General features: G+C 42.8%; 1 protein-coding gene across 1 annotated transcript; it reads right to left on the bottom strand.

Annotated features, from left to right (window-relative positions):
• Positions 1-285: 285 nt before the first annotated feature.
• EXO5 (exonuclease 5) lies at positions 286-6306 on the bottom strand. Its single transcript, XM_030326920.2, has 3 exons — positions 6159-6306; positions 5447-5616; positions 286-1795 (listed from the first exon to the last, which is right to left on the bottom strand). The coding sequence occupies exon 3, from the start codon at positions 1782-1784 to the stop codon at positions 663-665; it is 1122 nt and encodes a 373-aa protein (XP_030182780.1). The 5' UTR covers positions 1785-1795; positions 5447-5616; positions 6159-6306; the 3' UTR covers positions 286-662.
• Positions 6307-13690: the final 7384 nt, after the last annotated feature.

Below are 13690 nucleotides of genomic sequence, written 5' to 3'. Positions count from 1 at the left end.
GGCACCATACTGTATGTAACCTTTGGGGACTTTTCACTTAACTGTGCTAACCACACTGTTGTGTGTCATTGTGGCTCATTTCTTTTGGTTGCTGTACATCGTCCACACTCTTCTGATGATGGGGACCTGGACAGTTTCTAGGGTTAGGTTTTGCTATTGTGAAAGTACTATGAAGCATATGCTTGTTCATATTTTCTGTTGTACACATGTAAGACACAACTATTTATTGTGGTCATTTTTGAAGGATTGAGATTATGAAAAAAAAATCAGTTCGACTGACTTGGACAGCATTTCATTCTATTTTATTATATAAAACGTAGAAAGTGTTAACTAAGAAAAAACAGGGAAGGGACTTAACAGAAAGTTTAGGATCTTCTTAGGAAAGCAATGATTGCTGAAGGATGCCCTTTGCTCCAGCCACGATGAGCAACTGTCTTCTTGGCAATTAACAGCAAAGTTCCAGGGACCTATAGCTCCAGATTCCTCCCACTCACCCCTGAAACTTGGTCTTGACTTGAGTGGTTAGAGTTTGAGGAAATATGAAAAGAACCAAAATAAGAATATTCTCCATGAAAGCTAAGTTCAAAAATTGGTCCTCTTTTCCTCTGCTGAGCACATTAGAAGCAGGGAGGCTGAAAGTTCCTGAAGGCATACCCTTCTGTTCATTTCACTTTTTTGGCTAGGGGCTCTAGAATGGAGCTGGGCACCCCACCACCCTTCCTCCATTCACAGATATCTGCATAGTTGCATGTCCGGCACTTCCAAGCCTCCTCCACATCAACCCCTTGAGGCTCTCGGTGGCCCATCCAGTAGGCCATATAGTGCTGCACCTTGCCTCTCACCTCCTTCTCTTCAAAGGCCACAATCTCTGTACCCAGCACTGTGGCAGTCTCTTGGTGGATGTACTCAATCTTTAGGATATCAATAACTGGGAGGTCAGACAGTGTTAGAGACAAGAAGACTAGCTCCATGAGGTCACCCAAGGACTTTACAGAGAAGCCTCCCTGCCGGGCATGCCTCAGCACTGAAGGTCCCAGTGGCTTGTCTGGACATAATTTTGTGTGGTGGATTAGGCTAGCGCTGGTCACTTTCCCTTGAACCATGGCATCAAAGATATATTTGTATAGGCTGATTTGAAAACAGTCTTTTTTCTTCTGAGCTTCCGAAGGGAGCATAGGGCGCCTGCGTGTCTTAAGTTCAGCCAGTTCCAGTTCCCCCTTGGCGGTATAGTGCAGCTCATCAATTACTCCAACAAGCAGCACACCCTCCACTTCTCCAAACACTGGAAACTCTCTGATGCGTCCTTCTGACTGCAGGACAGGAATCATTGATAATATATTCAAAAACTTAACTGCCCAAGCATCTTCTTTAGTGGTGGTGGGGACAGTCACAAGATCATGAACTTCTAGTTCTCTAGCTAGGTGGATGCTGGCACCGGTGTCCAAAACAGCTGCCTTCTCAGGAGCCAAGAAACCAGGAAGCTCCTTCCCATATACCATTTGCTGTTCACACCAGTCTTGAGTAGACAAGTCAGTGACATACAAATATTTAAGGTGGAATCGCTCCATAGGTGATGAGACATCCAATCCTCTTTTCCATTTTGGTAAGCTTGTGAGCTTGTCATCCTTCCCAGGGAGTTCAGAAGAAGGACCAGGCTTGCTAAGTGATGCACTTGACTCCTGAGTATCTTCCAGGTCCAGATACTCTAGCAACTCTGAGTCACTCAAGTCTGAGAACCCTGAGGCCTCTACTGACCCCGTCTCCTCTTCCCCATTCTCTGCCATGGCACAAGGCCCTGCAATATAGTGTTAAAGAAATGTATTATCCAAATAACAAATTTATCCAAAGCACTTTCAAATTCTAATAAGGTAAAAAGAATCATGACTATTTATTTACATTCTTTAAGAAGCCTAGCTATTTACGACCAACTAGTAACGCAACAGAATTGCGTTGGCCTCGATTTCTTCATTTAAAAGGAGATTTGAGGTTTGCTTTTTCTGCTTCAAAGTTCTACTGACTTGGAATATTACTTCATTATTTAGAAATGTATAGATCTTTGTAAATGTTGGAGCAATGTTGGTAAAAACATGGCCACTTTTATGATTCTTTTTTTTTTTATTTTTTTTAATGTTTTTTATTTATTTTTGAGACAGAGAGAGACAGAGCATGAACGGGGGAGGGGCAGAGAGAGAGGGAGACACAGAATCGGAAGCAGGCTCCAGGCTCTGAGCCATCAGCCCAGAGCCCGACGCGGGGCTCGAACTCACGGACCGCGAGATCGTGACCTGAGCCGAAGTCGGACGCTCAACTGACTGAGCCACCCAGGCGCCCCTTTTATGATTCTTCTAATACAAAATTCTTGACTAAGAAAATGAAACTCAATTACAAACTATTCCTTGAGAAAAATCAGCTCTATGATGACTGTTTTACAATGTAGTTCTCAGGAACATAGTATAGCAAAATTCAAAGACTAACTATAGACAAATACCAATAGATCTGCTCATACACAAAGTAATAGCACACAGCGTACCCAGGTAGCTTGGTCAGTTGGGCATCTGGCTCTTGGTTTCAGCTCAGGTCATGATCTTACGGTTTGTGGGTTCGGGCCCCATGTCAGGCTTTGCACGGAGCCTACTTGGAATTCTCTCTCTCCCTTTCTCTCTCTGCCCCTCCCCTGCTGTCACCTTCTCAAAATAAATAAACTTAAAAAAAAAAGGTAATAGCATGAAGTCATGAGAGAGGACATTCACAGCAACATGTGGAAATCTGCTGCTTTCAAGATTTGAAATATACTAAGGAAATGGCAAGGAGGAAAAGCTCTTGGTGGGTTTTACTTTATCCTTACTGACTTTATAAATTATCCTAACAGAAATTGGTGTTTCCCACTAAGTTTATTTTTTCTCTCCACAAGAAATTAGCTTATGATGGAAAATATCTGTCAATAAGCACTAATAAAATACTACAGTATTTGCTATAATATTGAATATTTATTGTGCAGTTATTGAGTACTAGACATTGAGCCAAGTGCTTCACATCCAATATCTCACTACTCTACTGTGGGACAGGTACTCTTTTTTTTTTTTTTTTAATTTTTACTACAAAAAAAATTCACACATACAAAGAAATAGAACAATGAACATCTATATATATACACAACACCTAAACAACTGTTGACATGCTGCTATATTTGCATCTTTCATGTGTGCATTTTTGGCTATTTTAAAGTAAACTATAGATCTCCTAACACTTCAGATATAAATGCTTCAGCATTCATTTCCAGATAAGGACATTCTCCTACGTTAACTACATTACTGTTATCACAACTAACAAAATTAATAATTCCCTAATACTCCCCTCCTTATTCAAATTTCCCCAGCAGCCCTAAAATGTCTTAAATAGCTTTTCTTTAAATCAGGAAACAAAGACCACACATTATGTTTGATTTGTTTTGTCTCTCAAACATTTTTAATCCTAAGAAACTAGGCAAACTATTTTGTAAAGATACTCTTTTTAAGCCTTCTTCCTAATCTCACATATCTAACCTAGCATAGGTTAAAAACAAAACAAAACAAGGTATGACCAGTCTACCAGTATTGGACTTTGGGTGCCAGGAAAATAATCTGACGCAGAATCTAAACTGATTGAGGTAACTATGAACTAAATTTCCTCTTTGCTATTAAGCAATGAAGAAACTGAATGCACCAAATTCCCTGTTAAAAACTTAAGAACTGATATGTTGAAAATGGTATTAATATTTGCTATGGTTGTACTTAAGTCATTTTTAAATAGTCTAAATGTCCCTAATGAAAGAAAACATACACAGCTGGCAGAGAAGTTATTTGCAATGAACAAAAGTAATGCAATGCTAAGATTTCTGCTTATATCCTATAAAGTTATTGCTTTAGAGGATACTTCAACAGTGATAAAACACAGAAGATGCACATTTACATAAGTGTCTCAAATTATAAATGTGCCTTGGATGATCACAGTTTCAAAATGGTTAATGTTATTTGGACCATGAAGTCCCTGAAAGTTGGAAAGAATCTTAATCTTCTCTCAAGAAAATGAAGTTAAATGGCAATTAACATGTACACTTTGGGTGTTTTTTCCCCTGCTGGGGGAGGGCACTAAATCTAAATCTAAATCAACTGACCTTGAAAACATTTTATTTCAAATATATAAATCTGGGTTGGCCAATATGTAGCCACCAGCCACATACAGCTACTTAAATTTAAATTAACTAAAATAAAATAAAATTTAAAACTCAATTTCTCTGCTGCATTAGGCACATTTCCAGTAATTAGTAGCTGTATGTGGCTAGGGGGTATCACATTATAAGGCAAAGACATAGAACATTCCTCTGACTACAGAAATGTTCTTTTTGGACAGTAGTGATTTAGATTATTCTATGTGTCTGTACTAACTCCCTGGGGTGGCGGGGGCGGGGGGGGGGGAGGCAGAGAGAGAGTAAGCTCCTGAAAGTTATGAACTTTGTTACTTGTTTTACATACTGAGAATAGGGTAGCCCTGAACAGGTTAAGCAAAATGTTCTGTAGAGAAGAAACAAAAAGGAGGCATTCTCTGTGAAATTGTTCATCTAAAGGAAGAAAACAATACACTGGGGATGAGCAATTTAGACTCAGATGTGTTGCCTGGACTTTCCTGCACAGAAAAATTCCAGGCAAGGGCATAATACAGCACATTGTCTCAGAATGCAGTTTGTATTTTTCTGACATGAGATGATTTCACATGGTTCACATGAGATGATTTCAAATGATTTCAACATTTTTAGACACATCTTAGCATATAAAGCTATATTCAAATGCATAAATCCAATGCATCATTTCATAGAGAGTGTTTCTTAGGACAAGTGTGGTCTTCAAATAAATGAAATTTAAAAATTTTAAACATGAAAATAACAATACAGGTAGTACACAGGAATGGCAACAATCCTCAGGTGGTAAATGAATGAAATGTTTGGGAAATACCAGCATAGTGTCAAGAGTCTGGGGGTCGTGGGGATCTAGATTCTAAACCTAATCCTGACTAGGTCAGTAGTATTCAGTGTGCTCTTGAGCAAGTTCTTCGTTTTCCTGACGCTACTGACACAGTATCCCCTCCAACTGTCCTCAGCTACTCAAAATAGTGATAAAACAAAACAAACATACTAGCATTCAGCAAATGTGGATCTCCTTCCCCTACCCAAGGATGAGACGAGATAGCATTTCTATTCCTTTTGACAAATTGAGTTTAAACTTTAGGAGAGAAGAAACTTCTACTCCCCTGGGACTTGGCTGATCTTTCCCCTTACCAGGAAGTGCAGAATGCTGAAATGACAGGGGTAGGGGAGGAGAAAGGAGCTCTGAAAAACCAGGTCTGCACTGAAGAATCCAGATTAGCAACTCTGTGCCTTGCTGTGGTAGAATGGGGACTTTTCCTTTCTCACCTGTCCAGTCCCTCACATTGTGGCATTTCCTCCTCTCTGATCCACACTGCACAGGCTGTGGCCCATCCCAGAAGCTAGGTAACGCTTGCCTCTCTCCTGGATCAAATCCTCCAAGACTTCTTCGTTTTCTCCACACCCCGGATGTAGTTACTTAATTCAATCCTTGCTCCCTGCAAACAAGAGAATCAAAAATAGCCAAAGTCCCCCAGGAGCTCCAAGACCAGTTCCCTCTTCCAGCCCCAAACCTCGGCCCAGGTGCTGAGCAAAGACCCCAGGTGAGAGGCTTTTCTTCTCTGATGGGTTCCTGCTGCCTGTGGCACTGCCACTACCTTCACCCTCTACATTCTGACTTGTTCGGTGCAGCCCGGACTTGTGGGCTCCGACAGCGCTTGCCTTCAGCCAGGACCTTTCCACCGGCCCCAGACCACTGTCGCCCCAGCAATTCCATGCCCGTCCTAAAGTTTACTGAGCACTCCCTACAATGTCTTGGAGGAGCCGGAAATGACAGCAAGGGGTCGCCGGCCTCGGGAAGAGGTCCCAGCGGACCTCCACGAAAGGGCCAGAACCCACAGGAGTCTGGCCTGCGAAGGCAGACACGACAAGCCGCTGCCCGGGGGCCGCTCCCGCCCGGGGATCGCGGCAACCGCGGGAACAGACCCCAGGGCTCCACACAGCAGCCGCTCAGCCACCCATTCGCCGGCCTGATCCTAACCTTGGCCACTCCTCCTCCTAACCCGGGCTCTCCCCGGCTCCGCCGCGGCCTCGTTACTGCTCCCGGGCTCCATCGCGGACTTGCAGGGGGAGCTTGAGCACAAAGCTCTCCGCTACGGGGTGGTGCGCAGAGACGCGGCTGGAGCGCTGGCCCAGAATGCCCAGCGGCCGTCCGAGGCCCGCCCCCTCCCAGAGGCCGCGGCGGCGCAGCACGCTTCTCGAGTCCACGGCGGAGCGGACTCCCTCTAGCGGCCGGGCGAGCAGGGCGCTAAAGGCGAGCGGCAGCCTTTGGGCGGGCTGTCCCCGCGGACGGCTGGCTGTGCGTGTGGCTTATCTCCGGACGGAACTGCGCTGTCACCTGACCCAGAAGCTCTCACTGCGGCCCCTCCAAGCGGGGGTCCGGGAGCGTCGTGGGCGCGTCCCTGTCCCCGGTGCACTGGCTGCGTCTTGGCTTTGCCTCTCTTAGACTCTGCACCCGCTCTGCCCCTCGCGCCAGCTTTCCCAGCTGAGAACAACCACAAACTCCCTTTGCAAAGATGCTGGCGCCCGTCTTAGCCTTTTTCTTAGGAAGTATAACAGCTCCATTCTGAAATAGGAAACAAAGGCAAATAAAAGTATTGAAAAGATAGGTCACCGTTAGATCAAAAGCAGAAAAGTGACAAGCCCTTTCCAAATACACTCCCATGCCTCCTTCCCGAGGAAACTACTAGCCTGATTTTTATGACAGTCACTTCCTTGCTTTTCTTTACGTTTTTATCACATACGAGACACTTGATTTACGATTAAGGAAGCATCGCATAGCAACGGAGAAAAGATGGTCTTTCAATGAAGGTTCTGTGACCGCAGGGTATCCTTATGAAAAAAATCTATAAAATGATACCTCTTATCTTACTTCCTCACAAAAATCAATTCCAGGAGTATTAAAGTCCTAAATGTGAAAAGCTAAACTGTAAAGCTTTTAGAATATAATACAGTATTGTTTGGACTTCAAAATAGGGAAAAGATTTCTTTTTTTCAATTTTTTGAATGTTTTATTTTTATTTTGAGACAGAGCGCAAGTTGGGGAGGAGCAGAGAGAGAGAGAGAGAGAGAGAGAGGGAGACACAGAATCCAAAGCATGTTCCAGGCTCTGAGCTGTCAACACAAAGCCGGACTTGGGGCTGGAACCCACTAACCACAAGATCGTGACCTGAGCCAAAGTCCCACACAACCAATTGAGCCACCCAGGCGCCCCAGGATCTCTTAAAAGTAAAATAGAAAATACTAGAAAGGATAATTAGGGAAATTAAATGTGACTTGTATATTAGATAATAGTATCTATCAATTATAAGTATCCTGGTATGATAGTGATTTTGTGGTTGGGTAGGAAAACATCCTTGATCTAAGAAATATGAAAGTTGAGAGAAATCTTTTTAATTAAGTGAAATGAGTAGGTGTTGCTGGACTGAGGCTGGAGGTTTCTGCCTCCTCCCCACAATAACCTTCTGTAGCCAAAATGTAACTTCCAATGCCAGGCAAGCCTTTTTTCAACCCTTTCCACATGCACCTATCTTCAAGTGAAGTTTGGGGGAGAGGTGATGCAGAGGGGAGTGAAATGGAAGAGATTCCCAAGACAGTAGGACCATGTTACCCAAAGCTTTCATTCTCAACACTGAGGGACTCAAATTTAACAATGCCATGCCCTTTCTCCAAAAGGCTATCCTAAGAAGTGCGGGTTTGTCACTACATATACAATGTATACAATGTATATACACTGTGTATACATTGTATACAATGTATATACACTGTGTATACATTGTATACAATGTATATACACTGTGTATACATTGTATACAATGTATATACACTGTGTATACATTGTGTTCCTCACAGGTGCCAGAAGAGCGCAAAATTTGTACCTCCCAACATAGCCCTGATTACAGTCTACCATGTAAGAGTCTATAGGATAAAAGTGTTTATCTGTATGATTACTCTCTAGAGCTGCACTGGCCAATGAAGTAACCACCAATCACATGCGGCTCTTGAGCACTGGTAATGTGGCTAGTCCAAAATGAGATGACTTAATACCAGATTTTGAAAACTTAGTACCCCCCCCAAATTAAAATAACACATAAATTTTTTATATTGGTTACATGTTGAAATTATAATATTCTGGAAATATTGGGTTAAGTGAATATATTATAAAATTAATTTTCCTTATTGCCTTTTGTTGTATTACTGTGGCTGCCCAGAAAATTTTAAATTGCATATATAGATCACATTTGTGTTGTGGCTCACATTATATTTCTCTTGGACAGCGCTCCTCTAGGGCATCAGAGTCTAAGGGCAGGGAATTTATTTTGCTCAAGTTTGTGTTCCTCACAGGTTCTAGAACAATAATTGACAGAATTTTTTTATGTTCAAGAGAAGCCCACTGGCAATATTCTGTATTTGAGAATCTTTTCTTCCACATATTAAGATCAGCCTCTCAAAAAACAAAACAAAACAAAAAAGATCAGCCTCTCTTCAGCCAAACACCTATTTCTGATCATTGAAAAGGGCATTGCTTAGTTGGAGAAAGCCAGAGGAGATAGCCCTAAGGAAGTTGAGGGAGTTGGAAATGAGCCAAGGATGTAAGACTGAGGCCTTTTTCTAAACACAGGCAGCTTCAGATGTAGGACATTTGAAGCCTTCAATTAGAGTTTATTCATTTTTAAGAGATTCAAAAGCCAGGGGCTCTACCTTCAGGTGAGGCTTGATCCAGGGTCAAATAGTGTGATGGGATTTAAATTTTCTGTTCATTTCTTGGATCAGTTTCCTCTGTGTTTGCTCATTTCTAAGCAACCTCCCTCCTTTTATACTGCCAGTGGCTTCCAGGGATATAGCCTTCCAGATTTGTAACTAGTGGGGAAAAAAGGAAGTCTATTTCCCTAATACCTCAAAAACAAATCCAAAAATTCTCCCTTCTTCCTGATTAATCAAACTGGGGTTATAAGCTTGTCTTAGCCAGAGTCTTCCAGAAAACAGAGCCTAAAGCAAAGATTAGATGTTTTTTTTTTCTTTTTCTTTTTGAAAGTGCAAACCCATGGTAGCAAAGATAGGAAAAGAAAGCTAAGCAAGCAACAACTTGAAGCAAATTGAAGTGGTGCACTATTGTATGGATATTGTTTCATGTTGACCCCATAGTCTTAACACACTGATTCCAGAATAATGTTATAAAGTTAAAACCCCATGGTGTCATTCTCTGATTTGAAAAAAAATCCTTGAATATAAAGTCTATCACTTTATTTAGTAAATTCAGCCAAGAATTCCAAGTGCTCCTCCAAGAAGACATAATTTTGTATAGTAGTCCCTGATGACGTGACACAAGTTACACCTGGGAGGATGGGGAGCTAACTGAACAAAGAAATTAGGCAGAAGGAAGAAAAATAGCACAGCTGAGGACCAGAAACCATGCAATAGTATGGAACATTTGCAGGACCATGAGATCCTTATGGCTGGAGCAAAGTATGCTTGAGGGGAAATTTGGAAGATGCTGCCAGAAAATAGGCAATGCTCTATACCAAGTGTTCTGTATTAAGAAGAACACAGAAGATGAAGTTTATCTTCAAGTTATGAGAACCCATTGGAGGATTTTAATCAATGTAATTAGATTAATTTCGACTGAATATGTTTTAGAATGATCATGTTAGCAGCAGTGCGGAATATAGAAAGATGAGTCCAAGTCTGGAGGTGAGGCAGAACTCCGGGAAGGTTATCACTTCTTGGATCTGCTCTGAGATGGTTGCCAACAAATCAGAAAGCTTACTGCCTGCTGGCTGCCGGCATGGAGAGGCTGTAACCAAGAGTTTGCTCCAACTTCAGAACTGTGTGGACCATCTCCTCATGTTTTTGCACATCTCTCTCAATCTCTTTACTGATCTTCAGGCACTCTGCCACAGGACCGGTAAGCAGTGAGTCAAATGTTTGCACATATGGAGCACTGTCTCCATAGCCACAGTGCATGTCAGAGGCATGGGATACTGCCTCCAGGCGGCCCACTGCCCTCTCCAATCTTTCTACCAGATTTTGCATGTCAGCCATAATGTACGACCTGCTGAAAGAAACCAAATGTCACTTAAAAAAATTTTTTTTAATTTGTTTTGAGAGTGTGTGCAGCACGAGTGGGGGAGGGGCAGAGAGAGAGGGAGAAAGAAAATCCCAAGCAGGCTCCGTACCGTCAGCACATGAAGCCGAGGCAGGGCTCAGTCTCATGTACTGTGAGATCATGACCTGAACTGAAATTAAGAGTTGGATGCTTAACCAACTGAGCCACCCAGGGGCCCCCGAATGTCACTTGTTTTAATAGCACCTAGCTCTAATAGTTTAGTGGAAGCAAGCATTGAGACAAAAGTGTAAGATTTAACCCCAGCTTCTTTTGGAGCTTGGATTAAAACCCATTTTTTTCCCCCAGAATGAATTCCCAGTCCCTGAGCAGTTCAAGACCCTATGGAACGGGCAGAAGTTGGTCACCACAGTGACAGAAATTGCTGGATAAGCGAAGTGCCACTGGGTTCTTTGCCCTCTCCCTCACACCGTGGGATAAATCTGTATCAAGACGGTTCTTTTCTAGATTTCCTCTACCTTTCTGCTCTTAAACCGCTTCTCTGCTCTGAGAAGCACAGCTACCTGCCTTCACTGAAATATACCTCAGGCTGAGATTTGGGTGGGAGAGCAGGTCAGTTGATCTTCTGCAGGAAGGTGCGGCTTTTCCCTGTCAGCTCAACCACACCACCAGTCCGTTCTTAAGGAACTGCACACCAGGACTGCTGTGTTTTAGCTTTCAGCCTTTGGGGGTTATTTGACCAACAAACAGTCATTTGGGAAGAATAAAGCGGTCCCCAGGAAGTAACAGATCAGAATGTTCACTCAAGTTCATCTTTTTCTAACAATGCCCACGAAGGTAGCAGAGGCTGGTGTGATTCTAGCTGGTTCTTCTAACCAAACTAACTTTTCACTGTTGACAGGTGAGGCAGGGGTCGCACTGGACCAAAGGCTGAAGCCTGGCCATCTAGCATTCTGAGCAAAATTGATTCCTGTAGGCATTCCTTTTATTCTGCATTCCATCCTGGGTCTGCCTGAACCTGAGAGAGTAGGTTGTCCTGTATCGGCTGCTGGGCAGAGCCCTGCGCCCAGGCCAGTTAAAGGAGTCTTGGACCCTTTCTTTCACTGGGATCCCTGACCAGCACCTTCCTACAGAGACGACTTAAACAAAAACAAAACAAGACAAAACAAACAAGGAAACTACACCATTCCAAGGAATCTGGAATTCCTTCCTTCTTCCATGCTAGGTGCCTGCCCTCCGTCTTCACTGCCTCCTTTGCCCTGTCATGCCCAACTGCTTTTGGTTTCTGTCCAGGCACCTGAACAAAGGACTAAAATCTCCACTGCAGCCTGGTTTTAGGTCTTGTGTAAGAATCTTGCACAGCATTGCTAATGTAAATTACAGTTTTTCTCTCTAGGACACTTACCAAAATATGCAACTTTTTTTGGTGGGAAGAGAGATTGTCCTGTGACTTCTACCCATTTCCTGAGGCCTGTGGAAATAAACCTTTATGTACTTAAAGTTATACAGAAAATAGAATAAAATTAATACCAAACTTGAAAAAAAAAAGAGTCCAGATTAGATATAGAAATACCAGTTGGAACCCTATTTAGGACGTGATAACAGTCTAATTAGAGAGCTGACGAAGGAAATAGAGAGGAAGATATAGAGTGAACAGATCCCAAATAGGATATATAGGACTTGGTGACTGGGTGAAGGTGATAGATGAGAAGAGGAAGTCTAAACTGGAGAATTGGGTGGAGGGTGGTACTATTTACTGTATTAAGGACACAGATTTTATTGAAAAGATTGAGTTGGGTTTTGGACATACTTTGAGAGGACTGTAGTATATGCAAATAGAGGTATTAAGCACAATGTTGAATATAATGCTCTAGAGCTCAAGAGAGACTCTTAAGATATAGATGTAGATTTAAAAAGTGTTGAGAGGTTAACAAGATCAGTTAAACAAACTGTGTAGCTTGAGAAAACAACATGGCTAAGGACACAGTCCTGAGGCACAGCATTTATGTGATTAGCAGAGGAAGTGCCTGTAAGATAACCAGAATGAAGGAACAGGCAATGATAATAGGCAAAACCAATGGGTAAGCTCGAAAATCATAAAGGCCTTCTGAAGCAGTAGCAGATCTAAGAAGAAAAACTTGAAAGAACAGCTTTGTGTAGCCATTAACGGCAGGTGCTTGGAAAACTAGGCTGAACCTGGAGAAAAAATGCTCAGAAACAACTCAAGTAAAGGACAGGAATAATCATAGAAGGGGACTCTCCATTTCTTCATTTACAAAGTGGAGAATTCTAAATAGGTGGATTCCTAGACCCTTTCCAGTTCTAAAATTCTGATCCTGTGAGCTGGTGTTGAAGATTGAGCAGGATCTGGGGTGCCTGGGTGGCTCAGTCAGTTAAGCATCTGACTTCAGCTCAGGTCATAATCTCACAGCTCGTGAGTTTGAGCCCCACGTGGGGCTCTGTGCTGAAAACCCAAAGCCTGGAGCCTGCTTCAGATTCTGTCTCCCCCTCTCTCTCTGCCCCTCCTCCCTTTGATCTCTCTCAAAAATAAACATTAAAAAATGTTTTTAAAAAAAGAGTGGGTAGGATCTGGAGTTTCAAGAACAGTAACCCTTTCTGCTCTCTTGCCCCTCCAGCCACACAGCACCCTCCCCGTGCATTCACACCAACCACATGGTTCCCACAGTTCTCTTTCTACAATTGACTTTAGAGGTGCGCACCTCACTGGACTGGGCCAATGAGACCTTTCCCAGGATTTAAAGATTGGAAGTGAGAAAGACATTTATCTTTTTATGTTTTTATTAGAGAGAGAGAGAGAGAGAGAGAGAGAGAGAGAGAGGAGGGGAGGGGCAGAGAGAGGGGGAGACAGAATCTGAAGCAGGCTCCAGGCTCCGAGCTGTCAGCACAGAGCCTGATGTGGGGCTTGAACCCACGAACCGTGAGATCATGACCTGAGCTGAAGTCGGACGCCCAACCGACTGAGCCACCCAGCCAGGCGCCCCAAGAAAGTCATTTTTTTTTCCTTTTTTTTTGGGTGATGGAAAGAATATATGTGAAATCTGGAGCTGATGGTAACTGATTTGTAACGAGGTGCTAAAAAAAAACAAAAAACAAAAAAAACGAAGACACAAGCAAAGGTGAGAGATGGAGAGAAAGCTGCCTGGGTTTTCTAAAGTGCTTCAGGTCCTAAGCCCAGTCTGCTGTTTGAATGTATTGCAACCCATGAATTACAGGATACCCCAATATCCCTCTAATAACACCCCCACATTGAGGCTTAAAAAGCCCCAACTGATTTGTTATTTGACCAAAGAGTCTCAACTAATCTGTGTTTAGACAGAGCCCATATAGGAAGGAGGAAAATGGCACATGGAACTATAAAGTAGCAACAGCTATAATGGAAAATCTAAGTGCCAGGCTTTGGTTTATAACCTTAGTGGATGGAGGTGAGG

The sequence above is a fragment of the Lynx canadensis genome, chromosome C1 (assembly GCF_007474595.2).
Source record: "Lynx canadensis isolate LIC74 chromosome C1, mLynCan4.pri.v2, whole genome shotgun sequence".
Taxonomy (NCBI): Eukaryota; Metazoa; Chordata; class Mammalia; order Carnivora; family Felidae; genus Lynx; species Lynx canadensis.
Note: the sequence above shows the minus strand (reverse complement) of the source record. Positions and strands in the feature narration are given on the sequence as shown.

Coding starts and splice junctions, on each gene's coding strand:
- EXO5 (XM_030326920.2), bottom strand. CDS start 1,784: ATGGCAGAGAATGGGGAAGAGGAGACGGGGTCAGTAGAGGCCTCAGGG.